Genomic DNA, 19,105 nt, shown 5'->3' with positions numbered 1-19,105 from the left:
CTTTTAGATGGTTTGTGTTTCATCCTCGACGACTAATATCATGTTTATAATATATGAATACAAATATATGGTAAATCATATATTTGTATTCTTGTCTCTGTATTTACAATTGAAACGTAGTGTACACGTGAACGTTATCGACCAAGATGGTCCAAATATTGAGTTTGTTCTTTATTTATTGTTTTTGTCGGCAACTTTATTCTATTAGGTTTTGTCATTAATCACGCGAAGACCATATAGACTATATATAAAAACTTGATTTACTATATACCAAAAACAAAAGTATTGAGATAAGAATAAGACCCTCAACTCGAATATTATATTTTCTACATATTTAAAAATATCCTAGAAGTGATATTGACGAACCAACTAACTCATATAATAATATCTCGTCTACACCAATACCAATTCAACTAGACAACGGTATATTTAAAATATCTAGTTTTTTATCTAACTAAACCGTTACATAACAGAATTGGTTTGAAAAGAGTGTACGATTCCTAATTTAATTGTTTAAATTTTCTTCAAACCATATCATGAAGTGATTGAGCACCCATCAAATTCATGTAAGGCAGATTCTGAGCTTGATCGTCATCCAACATCGAGGCAGTGTATTGAACCGATCCTTCCATGTGGTCTCTGCCGTAGTAAAGTGGCCCCCCTTGAGCCGTCACCGGAGATAACGCTAAACTCACAGCCCCGTTTTGTAACCCAAGCGTCAACGACACGTCACGTGCCCCTCCTTCGCCAGTGTATGTGACAGCTTGGTTACTGTATGATGAAAAGTCAAACGTTGACCCAAATGAAGCCGTTCCTAGGTTGGAGTTGTCTTTGTGGCCGGTTTTTGTAACTACGGAAGATAAAGATTCCGGTTCGACCCGCATTATCTGGTTTGGATCCGGTTTAGTATCCATGAACATAGGGTTTGTAATCTCCATTTGTTGTTCTTCTGCTCCTCTTGTTTCCTCGCAATACATCTCTTCAATCATTGGTTTCCATAGCCTAACTCTTGCATTAATGAACCAATTCGATACCTAACAATGTGATCATCATTCGAATTAACTCAATTAAATTCCATTTATGTATAATACCTAAACAGATACTTTGGAATATGTTAAGACTTAGTGAAGTTATGTTTTACCTGACTTCTTGATAAACCAGACTGTCGGGCCAATATATGCTTATCAACATCACTTGGATATCTGAAAAAAAAGAAAATGTTACTTTGGAGAAATTATATGTCTAGTAAAATAAAATATATGTTTGCTGAAATGGATACATATGATTGAAGAATGATGCAAAGGTAATGGGTAGTTCGGGTGAAAACTAACAAGATGTTTCATTGTTTGATCAGTGTTTGGAAATTTGATGGAGACAATTCTTACATGTGATAAATATATAATTTATTAAATAAATATATCAGTAAAAGGACAAGTATAAGAAAAGAAAAAACAAAATAAAAACATGGGGAGGAAAAGCAAGGAGTTATTCATAGTTTCTCTTTTTTGTTAGTGTTAGGTAAAGAACATTGATTCTCTCTCTGAATCCACTTTGTTCCTTTCTCTATTTCTGTCTTACATCCACCAGTTCAGTATTTTTTATATTTATTTATGCATTATCTCAAAAGATATGTATACATAGATACATGAATGTATATCTTTGTACACTCACTTTCACACCAATGATGCAAGCAAAGAAAAAGGGGGAAAAAGCTACCATGCAATTAACAGATTAAGGAAGATTGGATCCTCAGCTTGTCAAGTCAATCTCTCTATGAAAATGTATGTAGCTTTTAAATGATGTTCACATACAGTATATCCTGGTAAAGTTCCTAGAACTATGTACTAATATATGCAATTCGATTTAAATTTCAAACTAGGGTATGTTGACTTGATTTTAAACTATTATTATTGCACAATCATTAGTTAATTAAAAATGCACTTAACTTGTAACTATTTGATTAATAGTAAATCTTTACTGAAGTCAAACCCCTATCGTAATAATATTCGCACTTTTCGTTTTGAGTAATAGTTGTACATAATGCATAAAAAGAGGGTAGGTATGAGATTAGTAACTTACGGGTGAAGAAAGTGCTCAAAGAGCCAAGCTCTTAACGCCGTGACCGCGCGTTCAGGCAAACCACGTTGTGGACGCCAAGGATGAGCTTCCACGAGACTCATTTGTCGATACGATTTCTGTTGCCTTAGAGCTTGATCAAGCAATCTCAGCCGTGGGGTTTCCCCTCGTGCCGCAATTGAGACCCCACGATTATCCTCATCTCTTTCTCCTAAAGCTTGACTCGTTGCTTGAATCTGTCCCACAAGTCCGTCTTTTAAACATCGGAAATGCCTAGACATTGCCCTCGACGCTAACGCCGTATACATCTCCGCCGCTCCTACCCCAACCGCCACCTCAAACGCTTGTGCTGCCAGTCTCATTTGCTCTCGGTAATGTCCATATCTTCTTTTAAGCTGCCAAATAAAAATATTTTCAACCACACCGTATAAATGCAATTCATAGAATGAGCATTCATGTAAAAGAAACATCTCGTTATGGCTTATGATGATGGAATTGATTGCTGTTATGAGGACCACTAGAGTCTCCATATTAGATCAAAAGCAAAGAAAATAAATTTTATTTTAGTTTTGAAAGGGTTAATATTTTCGTTCTATATAAAAAGGAAATAATGCTTAAAGGAATTAAAAGAGTTAATACTTTCGTATAGTGTTACGTCGAACTTGTTTTCGACGAGAATACATGAAGGAATGAAGACAAAAAGGAATCTTTTTATCTTTTGTATAAAAGAAATTTGTATCTTTAAGAAAATATATGGACCATAATTAAGATTCGAAAATAAAAAATTTGTGGGTATTAATATTTTACATTTTATGAATATATAAGCTGAAACAAAATAAAAATTAAAACAAACCCATGAAATATTTTTGATACAAGATTTGTGGGCTTTTACGTTTTATAGGAATATGTTGAAATCAAATACAAATATGTTAAAAAAATACAAATATGATTTGATGTAACAAGACTCGTTTTGACGTAAAAAGATTTGGTAGAGGGGTGGGGGTGGGGGTGGGGGTATTGGCGTTTTTAGAATTAAACCAGACTAAAAATAATAAATTTTCTAACAAGCCCATGAATCGTTTTGATAGTAGAGTATATACCTCTTCAAGCATGGCGAGCAATTTGGCTTTTCTTTTTTGAAGCTCCATGAACTCAAGAGAGTGAAGTGGTGGAACATGTTTCTTTGAAGAAGTTGTTGCAGATTGGTCGTGTTGATCCTTGTTGTTGTTACTTGTATCCCAATCTTCTTGTTGTTTGCCTTTCTGCTTCCTCTTATGCTTCATCATCACTTCATCATCACTTTCCTTTACTCCAAGACTGCAAAACTCACTAAGTAGCTCTTGAGCTGCAATCAAATACTTGGAACTCCCAATCTGAAACTGATGATGATTGCTGTTGTTGTTTTGGTGGTGACTATTCATCAACATCATCATCTGGCTGTGTGGGAGATTCTGATGATGCGTTGATTTACCAGAATACCCTTGTTGTTGGGGTCTGAGGTCGAAGGATTGGAGACTTATGCTTGTAGGATTTGAGGAGGAGAGAGAAAGAGAAAGACCTTGGCTTGGTCTTTGTGGTGCTCTCTCATCATTTACTTCACTTGAGAAATTATTATTAACATTGCATAGTCTCATGGAGGAAGAAGAGTCTTCAAAAAGCTGATTCTGAACAGTACCACCACTTGTCTGGTGATGATAATGATGATGATCCATTCCACTTGTGATCCCTGTCTGATGATGCCTAGAAAAGTCTATCATCATTCCCATGTTGGAGTTTGAGCCAAAGATCTGCTGATTATAATGATGTTGCTGATGATCGGTTGGATTATTGCTTCTCTCATCAAACCCATGGATCTGATTAATCATTTGACGCTGATGTTGTTGGTGATGGTTATGACCATGGAACTGATCGCTTGCCATGTGGTCTCAAGAATTAAAAACCCAAAAAGAAGAGAAGAAAAAAGTCCTCTTGAGATACAAACAAGAGTTTCATCAAGATCTAGATGAACCCATCTCCAAGAAAGTTGAAAAGAATCAATAAACAAAAGTAAAAGCAAACTTTTTCATATCCTGAGCTCCCATATCATGAGAAAGAACCAAAGAACCAGAGTTTGTGTCATAACCAAGACAACATAGATAGCTCTAAAACCCTAAGAAAAAGTAGGCATAAAGATATGAATTATTTCTTCCTATTCGTTGGTCAATACTGAAAGACAGAGAAAGAGATTAGGAGGAAACGAAATAGAGGAAGAAGAAGAATAATAAAAGTATTAAACAGATGAGATATAACAGAGAGAGAGAGAGGGCAAAAAGAGATTGTGTGGCTTCACCTCTCTCTTGTTTTGTACTTTGAAGATATTAATTTTCTTTTAGTATGGGTCTGTTAATTTGTACTACAGGCAAAATAAATAAATAATTATAAAATGGTAAAATAAAAGTTAGAAATAAAACCTAGGAAGATAAAATGTCAGATGGTATCTCATCAGAGATCAGAAGATAGGTTGATCATGACCCTTCCACAGACTCTAGCTAGCAATCAATGTTCAATCTTTTTCTCTTTCTATACCACAAGTTTAGACAAAAAAAAGCTTCAGTGTTTTTAAATCGATGTAGTATTGTTAAGTTTCTTCAATGTTCTTACAAATAATTAATTTTCTTCAATTATACATAAATCGTGGTTAATTTTTTGTTTATCTATAAATTTATATATTTGAAATATGTCTTGATAAATCAATTTTTTTTCTTTTCTTCCTCTTTGACGTAGTATCACTAGTCTGACCATGAAAATACTACAGGTGTCACCCTCTATTCTTTCTTTTTTTTTTGACTGATCTATTCTTTATTTTCCTCCTTCAATTATTAAGAAACCTAATAATTTGAAAATTAACATACAAGAAAATTCAAACAGGATGGATGATACGGGACATATATGTTATCATGGTATACGTACATTGGTCCAATGCTTTTTAAAAAACAAATGATTGGAGGAAAAACAAAGTAATTGAATTAAACAAAGGTTAAAATTAGAGAACCTTTGCCGGGTACAAAAACTAGCTACAACCCATTATATGGCATATCTCTGCGTTAATTTATTAATATTTTTATATTTAATAAATATTATTTAGTAGTGTGTGATATATTGCTCAGGCCTGTACGTGTAACACGGCTGTATATATTAGTAAATATATATTAGTAAATATATATATATATATATATATATGTTATTACATAATTATTTTAGTATGTTATCTAAAACAATGATATCAGTTTTGGTGGTGTTGGTTTGCTTATGTAAGCAACTTTGTTATTAAAATGTTTTGAAACTATATTAAACTTTATTAAGAAGCTTAGCGTCTTCCAAACAACGGTGATTATAATTTGAAAAAAAAATTTGGAAAGCCTCTTGTTGGAAAGTGAAGTGTCACTACAAGAAAACGCATGCCTAACGACCAAACATTACGACTATAAATATGTGGTGGTAAATTACGGACTGGAGTACGACTACGTTACGACTAAATCTATATTAGTCGTAACCTAGACGTACAGTTACAACTAAAATATTGAGTCGTACGTTAGTCGTAACGTTACATCTAATGTACGACTAAATTTATATGCAGTCGTACATTAGATGTAACGTTACGACTAACTTACATCTAAACAATTTACATCTAATTAATGACTAAAGGAGTTATAAATTAGTTGTAATATTACGATTTAGGTACATCAAAATAGTTTACATCTAATTAACAACTGATTTACGAGAACAAAATTGTACTTTGGTAGTTAAGTTATAATTTAAACGTAAATTAGTTGTAACATTGTACGTACCAAAATCGAAATTTCTCTATAAATATGATTTCTCTCTCATTCTTAAGATGCACAAAAAAAGAGCAAAAAAAGGGAAATAGTTAAAAAATGTCCGAAAATATTTATGCGCTTCGGAGTTGGATGTATACGCATAAAGATTCAACAAGAAGAGTAACAGACTAATTTCTCAACGGAGCAGAGATATTCATGTACCAGGCCGGACAGACGCCTCTCACAAAGGAAACGGATAAAATGTTCTGTCCATGTCGTAAATGCAAAAATACGAAGTTTGCTGCTAGTGAAACCGTTTGAAAACATATAGTAAATAGAAGATTTACTCCACATTACTATATTTAGTTTAACCATAGAGAGGGTGATAATAGGAATGAAGCTAGTAGTAGTAATCATGTTGAAAATGTTCGTAACAGAGATGAACCACATTTGCCTTCTGAAAGTGTCATTCAAGAAGATCATATGTTAGATCATGATAGAATGCATGATATGGTTACCGATGCATTTCGTGAAACAACATCAGTAATAGAGGAGGTTGAAAATGTAGAGGAGCCTAATTTGGATGCAAAAAATTTTTATGAAATGCTAGCAGCAGCAAATGAGCCAATCAATGAAGGTTGTAGAGAAGGTCTTTCTAAATTATCTTTGGCAGCTAGGATGATGAATATCAAAACTGATCATAACTTACCTGAAGTTTGTATGGATGCATGGGCTGAGTTGTTTAAAGAGTATTTGCCTGAAGATAACTTGTGTGCTGAATCTTATTATGAGATTCATAAACTTGTTCATAGTCTTGGCTTACCTTCGGAGATGATTGAAGTGTGTATAGACAACTGTATGATATACTGGGAAAAAGATGCAGAATTGTTAGAGTGTAAATTTTGCAAGAAGCCAAGATATAAACCGCAAGGACGTGGACGAAATAGGGTGCCGTACCAGCGGATGTGGTACTTACCAATCAAGGATAGACTGAAGAAATTATATCAATCTGAAAAGATGGCAGCATCGATGAGATGGCATGCAGAACATGATCAGAAGGAAGGAGAGATCAATCATCCCTCTGATGCCAAAGCATGGAAACATTTGAATAAGGTCTATCCTGATTTTGCAAGCAACCCCCGCAACGTTTATCTTGGGCTCTGCACAGATGGCTTTAGTCCATTTGGAATGTCTGGAAGACAATACTCTCTCTGGCCAGTCTTCTTGACGCCATACAACCTTCCACCAGAGATGCGTATGGAAAAAGAATTGCTTTTCATGAGTATATTAACACCTGGACCCAAACATCCCAAAAGATCCCTTGATGTTTTTCTACAACTTTTGATTGAAGAATTGAAGGAATTGTGATCAACAGGCGTGCAGACATATGATTGTTCAACGAGAACAAACTTTACAATGCGAGCAGTTCTACTGTGGACTATTAGTGATTTTCTTGCATATGGGATGTTGTCGGGCTGGACGACGCATGGGAGGCTATCTTGTCCATATTGTATGGGAAGCACGGACGCATTTCAGTTGAAAAATGGTAGGAAGACGTCCTGATTTGATTGTCATCGGAAATCGAAAAGGATATTGATTACTACGGTGGACAAAGCACAGTCGCCAAAGGCAAGTTTATCCCCTCTTCACTCGGAGGTGGAAGCTTTAATTTGGGCAATGGAATGTATGAGGAACCTACGTCAATATCAAGTCACTTTTGCAACGGATTGTTCTCAATTGGTGAAGATGGTTTCAGAACTGAGGGAATGGCCGGTGTTCACAAGTTATTTAGAAGATATCGAGATATTGAGAGAAAGTTTCAAAAGTTCGGAGATCATTCATGTACCAAGGACGGAGAATACAAGAGCGGATAGTCTTACACGCAGTGCTAGACAGCAAAACTCTTTTGTCGTCCACATAAATGCAGAGCTTCCAGTTTGGTATACAGAATCTAGATGAATTACATTGATGTCAAAAAAAAAAATTTAGAGAGTCATGTGAATGTGTAAATTTAACTTCTATTTTGTCCAATTGATATCCTTTTCTATACACAAACAATGATAATGATATTATAAATGTATGCCTCTGTTTATTTGCTCCTAAAATTAGTTAGTATAACATATCTATTTGATAACTAAATAATAAATAAAAATGAACAATTTGATAGCAGAATTTGCTCGTATAAAATATTTACATGTTTTTCATATGAGTAGAAATATAATCAAACTATAGGACCGTTAGAATGATAACTATTAGTTTAACTCTTTTTTGTCAATAACTAAAAAGTTAACTAATTGTTTTTTCTTTGAGAAATTAACCAAGTAACATACTAAGATATATATATACGTGTTCGGTTATAGTCTTATAGATGGAGAGGTAGATAAATAAACGAGTACATATCCCAAGAGATCAAACTGGAAGTGGAGTTGAGTTCAGGCTTTTCTCAGATATGTCTGTGTGGCAGTTCTCTTCTGATTTAACACTAGTTATTAACTATATCAGAAAATAAAATATTGAGAACTTTATAACATCTGTAGTCCCATGTAAAGTAAACTAGTGGTAAACAACTTAGGAGGTGTATTCAATTTAACATTTGATGTGATTTGATTTTTAATGGAGTTTTAGATGATTTTAATAAGTTGCAGAGATTTATGTGATTTTTGTTAAACTACTCTAGAATATCACTTAAAACCATGAGATTTGAGTTTTAATTTTTTAACTAAGAAACTCCACCCAAACACCCTAAAATCACCCCAAAACTTTAAAACTCCGCAACTTAAAATATTTTCAATAACAGTGGATTTCAAAGTACTTTACGAAATGTCAAGTTCAATAACAGTGGATTTTAAATGAGTTTTTAAAATTCATATTTGAATAACAGTGAATTTGTCATTTTAATACAAATCATCTCAAACTCTCGGTTGAATACACCCCCTTAGTGTCAATCCTTGATTTCAAAATAACAAAATATATGTACAAAAATTAATTAATTATTAGAATAACTTTTTTGAGTAGGTTAATGTTTGATTAGCTAACGTCAAACCAATTTGTAAAAGAGGACATTATAAAATACATAAAGAAACAGACATAATACTGTGTTTGTAGTTATTTAACCACACAGTATTAATAGAATCACCCAAAAAGATTATTTGTTTCATTGGATGGATAAACCATGAGTTTTCTTATAAATGACAAATTTTGATTATAACTTATTACCAACAATATAGCAAAAGTTTGGTATTACTTGTGAAACAGAATATTGATGTATTTTGCTTAATTTTACTATATCTTACATCAAGTTCATGCCAAGAAACCTAGAAACCCATTGTCTAGCTTTTAGGAAATTAAAAAAAACCATTTATATTTAATATATAGCAAATACGTTGCATTTGGTAATGATACATAACTATTAGACCAGACCATCAGAGAGTCATTTGATAAGAATTATCTAAAATTTTATTTTTCATAATCAAAACTAATAGTTTCAGAATTTGGTATATGATGGTGTCAAGAACTGTTCATAAACTTCAAGGGACTGTTCATGAGACGTGTTTAAGTGGTCCTCCGTCTAATTTTTGTTTTTGTGTTCTTCTTTATGTTTTCTATTTTTCTATATTACTTTTTTTTTGTACATTAATTCCACCAAAATTTTGCATCTATTTCCTCTTTCTTGGGACCATTTCTTTTCTTTTCTCTCTCAAATTCTTATACATACACGCATTAAAAAACTAGATATATATCATCTCACACGCGCCAGTTTCTCTAAAAAATCAATTCAAAGCAAGATAAAGTATACGTGATGGCATATTTTAAACTAATTACAAAAAAATCAACATTTTACAATAAATTTTCCTTAATGCACATTATGTCATGGTTCCATCAGAATGTTTTTGGTTATAAAAATTCACAAAAATATTAATTTGTAAAAAGTCAATATTATCGTAACATCTATTTTTTAAAAAAATTAAATTTATTCATTCTTTCAAAAATAGATGTTACAATAATATTTATTTTTTTTATAAATTAATAGTTTTTTGTGTGAATTTGTATGACCAAAAAACTGTGATGGAACCATAACATAATTTGCATTAAGGAAAAATTATTGTAACATCTATTTTTATGTAACACACTATTTTACGTATATATTAGTAGTGTTTTGAAAAGTCAATATCATCATAAATCACTAAATATATGTACACAGTTCTCAAATCTGAAGTGAAATATAACCTATCAATATATATAAAATATAAATAAATACATTATCAATTGTGGAATTGTTTTTTCGAGTTGTTAAAAGTTTATTTATACGATTTTTTCAACATAAATTCAATTTTATTAAGTTGTGTGTTTTTGTGTTGTAAAACTGGTTATAAATTGGATTTTTTCAATTTAATTAGTGATAAATATTTTTGTCAATTTACGGTGAGTAAGAGCATAGTCGGACCTGATATATTTCGGTTCAAAAGCATAAAAAACTATTGTGAGCTTATTGTTTTAAAAAAAATGGTAAAACCAGAAAAAAAGAATTCAGATTTGGAGATACAAATCCAGATAAGCATTTGTTCTAAATTATATCGTTACCAAAAGCACTTGCTTTTTATTCAAGCACGACTCAGAGTAAGATGCACATATTTTTTCCATCAATACTATATTTTAATTGATAGAATAACCATTTTTATCGTAAAATAACCATTTCACGTCAAAAAAATTATGTTTTAGTTTCCATTGTAATATAATTTTTAAAAGTAAAGATTAGCTTTACGAATCTATGATACTAAGTAATAAACAATATCCTTTTTACATTATTTAATAAGTGATATTTTTTAATGAATCATTACTACATTGATGGAATAACATTGTTAACAATGATAACATGGTTTGAAATTAATTGTGACATGTATATTAACATTTAGTGTTGATTTTAATTTACTAATTCATTAGAATTTAGTATTAGTTCATAGATCACCATTAATACAACAATAAGTAATATATTAGTAGAAATAGAAATATTATAATATTTTACAATTTTCAAAATATATTTAATTCTATTTTTTATAATTGCATAATTTTTTGTTGCTAAAATAATTTTTCAAAAAATTTATGCCGTCTTTTTGAAAATTATGATTTTCTAATTCTTATACTATTAGTTTCTTTTTAATGTCTACAAATTTAGAAATATTCTTTAGTTTTATGTTTTGATAATTATATACCTAACAAAATTTTCTCTTTATTTTTTGTAGAATTTGATTTATTATATTTTAACAAAAATAAATAGATAAAAATATCTTTCCAAAATAATAATTTTAAATATATATATATTATTAAATATAAATTAAATTATTGATTTTATCCTAATTTTCATATATAAGTAAAGTAAAGTTTGAATTAAATATTGTAAGCAAATAATAAAATCTAAAACTTACAAAATTTTATTTAAAATATTATCTAATTTAAAAAAAATTATTTTTAATATGGTGAAGGAAAACTCATAGTTTACCGAAAACAACTAATAAACAACTAATAAAGAGTATTGTTTAAAGAAATAACAGTAAACACTAACGACATTTCGACCCGAAAAAAGAAAACGCTAACGACATTCTGTTTTTAATACGTGACATAAACGCGCCGTGCGTCGGAGTGCGATTGTAAAAAGAACGGGATTATTACACATAAAAGGAAGTGGTCCAATCCAAACGGCATGTCTTTCCGCCGTTTCATACCAAATTTTGACAAAGGAATCCATTTTCATATTTGATATACGTAAAATACCCTTACTTACGCACGACGTCATCATTTCAGAACCCTTTTTAGATTGGCCAGCGTCCTCTGTGATGCATTTCTGCGTAAGTTAGCATTTTTCAAATCAATTTTATTTTTTGGTGTAATTTTTTCAACTCAATTCTTTTCACAAGCTTAATATTTTACGAGTTTACTCCTCCTTTTTATCCTCAAGACTGAATAATTCATTTATTAATATGAAAATATAATCATGAACAAAGAAAATAGGTGGGAAAAGAAATTGATAAGATTTTTACAAAAAAAAAAAGAAATTGATAAGAGAGCACATACAGATATATAGCTCTATTTACTAGCAGAAATCCATGTGTATATATAGAAGAAATTGAAATGTTTCTAATATAGTAAAGGAGCATCTACTATAGTTTAAGGTGATAAGTAAAATAAAGCAAATCAATCATAACCGTTAAAATACAAGAAGAAAAAAACAATGAGATCATAAGTGTGGGAAAAGGGAAAATCTGAGAGACCTGATATATTCTGAGACAGTATACAATTTTGAGCTTTAGGGTTTATAAGTGTTCTTGAAACTTGAAACTAGAAACTGCTTCACACTCATTATCTCACTCTTTCTTCTTTAATCATTCTTGCAGACTTGTTCATAGTGTGGTCCAGCTTACACATATTTATATTTATATATTTTACTTATTCATGTATGCTATGATAGAATTGATCGAGATTGAAGAGCGTAGTGGTATATATGTTTGCCTCTTAACTAAAGCTGTTTCCTAATTATTGCTTCGGGGACCTGTTCTTTATGGTCCCTCAATGAGAACAGTTCCAAAATATATCTCCCCATGACTATGTAATAAATATTTCTGAACTATTATATGGAATTACTATGCATGATTTGAGTTATAGCCATTTTTTGAAAACTAAACCGAGGGATAAAACTGAATCCTACTCCTTGTTTAGATCTCTGGATTATGAAATCACCCCATAATTGTATTTTTGTACGTATGTGAGTATGTGACATAAAATAAGCTTGGGTTTGAACAAATAAAGTTAATTAATACTCATGTTTCTTTTTAGTCCAGACACAAATATACTAAATCCTTCTATATCGTTAGTATATATATATATATATATATTTCTTTTCTATATAAACCTTCATATACCATTTATTATAACTCTACTTATATAATCTTAAGAGAAAACCTTATAGTACAATTAATTGTTATTATATTTGTGAATATTCTGATTTTAAAGTGATATAAGAGGAAATTTGCATATATTCATCACTTTTTTTATCAAAACATATTATATATACGCGAAAGTAATCCATTCAAGATAGTATCTGTTATTTACGTACTCTCTCTGTTTCCAAATGTAAGTAGTTTTAGCAAAAATAGTCTGTTTTACAATATAAGTAGTTTACATATTTTAATGTACCTTTTTCATTTATTGGATATTGTGTGACCAATGAAATAATGTTAGGTTTTTTATAATTGGTTGTGTTCATTGATTAAATTATATATTCTTTTAAATAACAACTTTCTTAATATTCGCGCTTTTAAGAAAAACTATTTACATACCAAAACGGAGGGAGTATTGATTAGTTTATTTAAAATCTACCCAAACCAGCTATATTAGCTTTATTGGCAGTTTGCAAAACTACTTGATAGATACATTGGTATCACAATCTTATGGTCTTTTATGTCAATGATAGCAGAAAATTCTGATTTGGAGACATATTCATATTGCACACAAATTGGTACATTATATCAACAAAACTGAAATTACAACTTCTAAATATAAACACTGTGGTGGAAAAAGACAAGAGTAAATAGAGATTGTACAAAACCTAGGATAAGACTTCAAACATAATTAGATAGATAATATCTTTTGTGGATTATTATGGCAATAGAACAATGGTATACTTAATATGATCTTTGTGGTAAAATAATTTTGAAATGAAATCATTATCGAGGATTTTTGTCTTTTAAGTAAGTGAAGGGAAGCAATACATAATCGCTCAACCCGAAAAGTTTACGTGCAGGGCCTGTCCGGAAGCCACCCAAGCTGATTAAGGCATCCAGTTTAATGGACACTTTTTTACAAAAAAAAATAGTTAGAATAATTTTATTAGACATTTTAGTTGAAGTACTTTGAAAGCATTATGTTTGAATCTGAAAATTCTGTAAAAATGGTATGCATTATACATATCTGGAGCTGATTTGTTTATGGAACTTAAAATTTTCTGCAAATCATTACCAAAGGAAACATAGAAACTTATTGAAATTTTTTTTTTTAAATGCAAGATTGTGATCGAAATATATAAATTGCTTATTGTGACTATTTTGGTAAGTATAATCGACGTCTATCGCTGAAATCTTTTTTTTTCGAAATTAGTATTTTTGAAAATGATTTCCGTTTAAGACATCATAAGAGAAGTTAATGAGATGGGTTTAAACAACTATAATTGAAATATCTAAGTAAATAAATTTATTTAATGGTTTTGCAGGAAAAGTGAAAAATAAAACTATATTTCTAGTGCTTAAAATTTAGTGTTTTAGTAAAAATTTGATCAAATGTTTTGTTTAATGAAAGTTTTTTTTTGACATCAGACTAAAACAAACTCTAGAAAAACTCTGCAAACCACAATATATGAAAGTTTAGTGAAAGTTTAAATTATATTATATTGTAATTATTTATAATCTTGGATATAATGTGCAGTCTTTAAATTGGTTTAGGGCAATAAAAAACGTTAGACTGTCATTGTTTATGTGCCGAAATTCAAAAACATCTACATGGCTCAACCAGTCACGTAATTATTAGGAAGTTTTTTTTTTTGGAAAAATGGTTAAATCTGAATCTATTAAAGATATAGTCTAATCACCAGGTAAAAAGTGTAATCACCAGGTGAAAAATGTAGTTCATAAATAAATCTTTTTCTAGGTATTCAAATGTACTGTAAGTAATAGGTTCATATCCTGTAACCACTTGTAAAATTAAAACTAATAGACCATCATATATCGTTTATTATGAAGTTATTTTGAATTGGGTCTTCGTTTCGTAACAAATGAAGTTAGAGACTTCAGCTGAGTAGGAAAAAATGGGGGTGTGACCAACTAGTAATGTATTAGACAGAATGTATCATCCGTAAGTATGTATTTCTTCTTTTCATATTGGCTTAAGAAAAGAAGATTTACGTTATAAAAAAAAACCAACCAGACTCGGTTTTAGTTGATGTGAGTGACTTTTTTTTTTTGGTTTGTTACGTTAAAAAATTTTGGGCAATAGATCAAATGAGAATAATCTCACGAAATATGATCATGATTCGCTTAAATGTTTGTTTCTTAGTCATGTCTATCGTAAATTACTTATATCAACATTCTTTTTTAATCAGGTGATCATACAGTTCGCTTTGTACCATATAAGAACATATACTAATTAACACAAACAAATATTACATATGGTCTTCAACAGTGCCCCGTCTAATAGCATGAGTACAGAACGAACATAGTCCAAATCTAAAAATACAAAAAATAAGAATATTTTAAATAAATATATAAATCATGATTTAAATTTAAAAAAACTTAAGTATGTTATTAAATTTAGAACTTATAATTTTAAAATTAACGTCATATATATAAATAATTATAAATACATTACATTAAGTCATACTATCAAAAGATTCATATTACATGAGATACTATCATATATTAGTGTATCAAAATTAAAGTGAAAAATGTCTTCAGGTTCCCTACTAATAATTATCAACTGTATCAAAATTAAAGTGAAACAATGTCTTCAATTTCCCTACTAATAATTATCACTGTTCACGTTTGTTTAGTTGGCGTGACATAATGTATAAACAAATTATTTCATTAGATGTAGGTCTCTAGTGAATATTTATAATCTTCTAATGTATCTTTGGACGTATTTATATATTTAAATCTTAATTTTTCTTCTTCTTAATTTTAAGTTTTTTTTCTTAATTTTTAGTTTGTGAGCGACTAAGACTTTTTGAACAAAAACTTCTAGTATCCCCCAATTGATTATTAGGTAATCATTGTCAGAAAAGTTTAAGAATAAATATTTTGCATGGAAAACAGGTCTAGCGTTGAACCTCCTAATACAGTAGTTTACTGAATTAACTTTTTTGCTTTCATATGCTGATTTCAATTTTAAAAAACTCGATAGTCATCCTATCGATCATACCATTGGAAAATAAAATCAATAGATATCTATATACAATATATAGTATATATAATTATTAATTAATAGTATACTAATAGTTACTTTTGTAATTTTATTTATTTTTATTTTAATTTTGATGAAATACTAAATAAATAAAAAATAAATAAAAACTTATATTAGTATATACAAAAGTTTAATGATAGATCTAATGATAAAAAATATTGTGTCAGCCGAGAAAGCAGAAATATAAAATTAAGTGATTCCCCTTAAAAGGTTAATAATAAATACTATACGTTCGTAACCTAATAATCTAATTAAATTCATTTTTCAAAAATACGATAAAAATTCTTCTGATTATTAGCAGTTAAACGGGATCCCCTCGAATAAGACAAAGAAGGAAGAGTTGGCCTCCGTTGAGTTCTTATGTTTTCACGTCTATAACTCAGTTCATCCAATTTCTACAGGGATAAACCTAATCCTGAATATGAACCATAAAAAAATACCTATTAAACCGATCACAAGAATATCAACTATTGTACCTATTACCCAAAGAAGAATCCTTCCAGTAGTATCAGCCATTTATCCCGCTTCCCTCCGTATTTCATGGAGTGGTCATGCTAGAAACATAAACAGTCAGAGATAATTATAATATATAATCCATCCGAATGGGATAAGAAAATTACTACTCTTTCTTTTTTATTTTATTATTCAACGTACTTTTCTTAATTTTAATTGAAGAAATAATTCAAAAATAAAACAACAAGTACAAAAATGAGTAATAACCCCCAATAGAGACTGGTACGATTTAATTCAACATTTTGTTCGTTCGGATTTGATTGTGTCATAGCTCTATAATTGAATTTGGTTTATCGTTGGATGAACTACATTGCTGATATTAATGGAATGCCTTGTCAGCTCTCTGTAAAATACTCGTTTGGGCGAGGGCTCCCAAACACATCGTAAGCTAAACTGGTGTTGACGAATACCCAGCCCGCAATGAATATGAAGGTATAGTAATGCTATGAATGACCTAATATCAAATACTGGTAATAATATTAGCAAAAGAACGTTCTCATGTGCTTCCAGACATACCGAACTCCAGATATTCTCGTAGGGAATCGATTCTGTAAAATATGAATCAGTAAACTCAAATTCACTGAGATTTCATCTTTGTGAGATCGTCAATAAAGTATCAAGGGTATTTTTAGAGTCTCCCGAATCAGTATAGCTATCCTTCTTCTGACATAGCAACGCAATTTGAATTAGTATAGAAATGAAGTGTTAGATAATTTATTTCTTTTTTTTCTTGCTTGTCGATGTATAACCATGTCCCACTTCTTCAAATTCATGTATCTGTAATCTACAAGGGCTTTGATCCTTTATTTGTTTTGGATTAGAAAATAAACTAAAGATTAGATAAAATAGGAGGGTGGTTTCTAATTCTAATAATTCATTAAGGAAATTCTCATGAATCCAAAACCCATCAATTTCATTTTTGTTGCATATGCATTATTATAGAAGAGATTTTTTTTTTGTAACACCCCCCCCCCCCCCCCCCCCCCGGTTTTTGCTTTTTGTTTCATTTTATTTTAAGGAATTAATTTCCAGTAACAAGAAAATGAAGAATAGTTTTTGATCAATTCAAAAGAATAACAAATAAAAAAAATACTAATCTTTGGAATGCGTCCATTGTTTTGTTGTATTCAATTTAAAGGTGTTTTCTTTCTTTAGCTAACTAAAAAGATGATGGGGTTTTTCACTCTATTTTCTATATAATGTCGAAAGAAAAAAACACTAAAACCTAGAAAGGAAACAATAAGAGAAATTGCTACTTACAAGTTTTAAAGATCTCGTTAAAATAAATAACTATTTTTTTGACAGATCTCGTTCTCCGTGTAGGATACTGCTTTTTGGTTTAATTTCATAGATTAAATGAAGAAAACTGTTCTACTATATTAATCTGTTTTATTCCAAAAAAGTTCTATAGTTTAACTGAAGTTATATAATAGAGTTTTTTTTTATGTATTATTTTTCTTATTAATTTCTTAAAGTAAAGAGTTTCTCAATGTATCAGTTACGTGAATTCTGGAGATGGTACAGATGCCAAAGACGATGAATTAGTTTTTTTTCTTTTTATCTATTTTTGTTTATACCACCGATAATGATTGATAACTCACAAATTTTCAGTTGAATTTTTTGATTCTTGGAACTAGTATTTGTATCTATCTTTAAATATTTTTTTATTAAAACTTTGGGAAGTAATTTAGAAACATATGTATAAAAACATATTTTATTGAGTCCCTTCATGCCTACTATAACTAGTTATTTCGGTTTTCTACTAGCAGTATTAACTATAACCTCAGTTCTATTTATTGGTCTAAGCAAAATACGACTTATTTAAAATTAATTGAACGAATCTTTTTTGATCAAAAAAGATTTATATAGTATTTCATATGTTCGATAATTCTTTACCGTGTTAATTACCCAATTTTGGTCATTGAGATTCATCGGTAATACATATTAAGAGCTAGGAATAGATAGTACCTCTTTTTTTACCTTTCAAAAATGAAAACAAAAGAAAATTGAAATGATTGGAGTTTCTTTATTTGGAATCGTCTTAGGTTTAATTCCTATTACTTTGGCTGAATTATTCGTAACTGCTTATTTACAATACAGACGTGGTGATCAGTTGGACTTTTGATTAATTAGCATCTTTTTTTTTGACTAACCTCCTTCTTGCTTTCATATGCGGGAGGTTTAATTCAGATTGCTGCTCAATTATTTGCGAACAGTGGAATTTTGACACAATTTAATAAACAAGAGTGACATCACGCTCTATAGGATTTGAACCTAAGACATTAGGTTTTGGAGACCCACGTTCTACAGAACTGAACTAAGAGCGCTTTTTTATTTTTCTTTCTAAAAACTTGTAGGAACGACTTAATTTTGGTTCTGTAGTATTTGGTTCAAGTATGCTACGCAAAAATACTCCATAGTAGCATGTCTTGCACATCAAAAAAGATTGTCAGTAGGAGAGAGAATGGGAAGATGGAATGCTTAAGCTGATAAGTAACGAATTTGAGTTAATTAATTCGAGTTAAAATTAGAAATCCTAACTTCCAGTCATTGATTGAAAATAAACTAACCTTATTAAACATTGTTCACCCAGATTGGTTATGGAGCATGAACATAGAGCCGAACAATTTTCAATGCTTTAAACCAAATAAAAATAATATATTGAATAACACTTTTTTATGATGAAATAATATCAAAATTAATCAAACTGATGATAT

General features: G+C 30.2%; 1 protein-coding gene across 1 annotated transcript; it reads right to left on the bottom strand.

Annotated features, from left to right (window-relative positions):
- Positions 1-246: 246 nt before the first annotated feature.
- Positions 247-4,404, bottom strand: LOC108848549 (homeobox protein BEL1 homolog). The gene is made up of 4 exons (XM_018621941.2): positions 3,177-4,404; positions 2,080-2,471; positions 1,142-1,202; positions 247-1,034 (listed from the first exon to the last, which is right to left on the bottom strand). Exons 1-4 carry the CDS (start codon positions 3,993-3,995, stop codon positions 525-527), a joined length of 1,782 nt encoding a protein of 593 aa, XP_018477443.2. The 5' UTR covers positions 3,996-4,404; the 3' UTR covers positions 247-524.
- Positions 4,405-19,105: the final 14,701 nt, after the last annotated feature.

The sequence above is a fragment of the Raphanus sativus genome, chromosome 4, assembly GCF_000801105.2.
Source record: "Raphanus sativus cultivar WK10039 chromosome 4, ASM80110v3, whole genome shotgun sequence".
Taxonomy (NCBI): Eukaryota; Viridiplantae; Streptophyta; class Magnoliopsida; order Brassicales; family Brassicaceae; genus Raphanus; species Raphanus sativus.
The sequence above is the reverse complement of the archived record's forward strand: the minus strand, read 5'-3'. Positions and strand labels throughout refer to the sequence as shown.

Excerpts from the sequence above, each read along its gene's own strand:
- LOC108848549 (XM_018621941.2), bottom strand. The coding sequence starts at position 3,995 with ATGGCAAGCGATCAGTTCCATGGTCATAACCATCACCAACAACATCAG. Across the intron at positions 2,472-3,176 it reads TGCTCGCCATGCTTGAAGAG|CTTAAAAGAAGATATGGACA; the intron begins GTATATACTCTA and ends TTTATTTGGCAG. Across the intron at positions 1,035-1,141 it reads CTGGTTTATCAAGAAGTCAG|GTATCGAATTGGTTCATTAA; the intron begins GTAAAACATAAC and ends TCACATTGTTAG.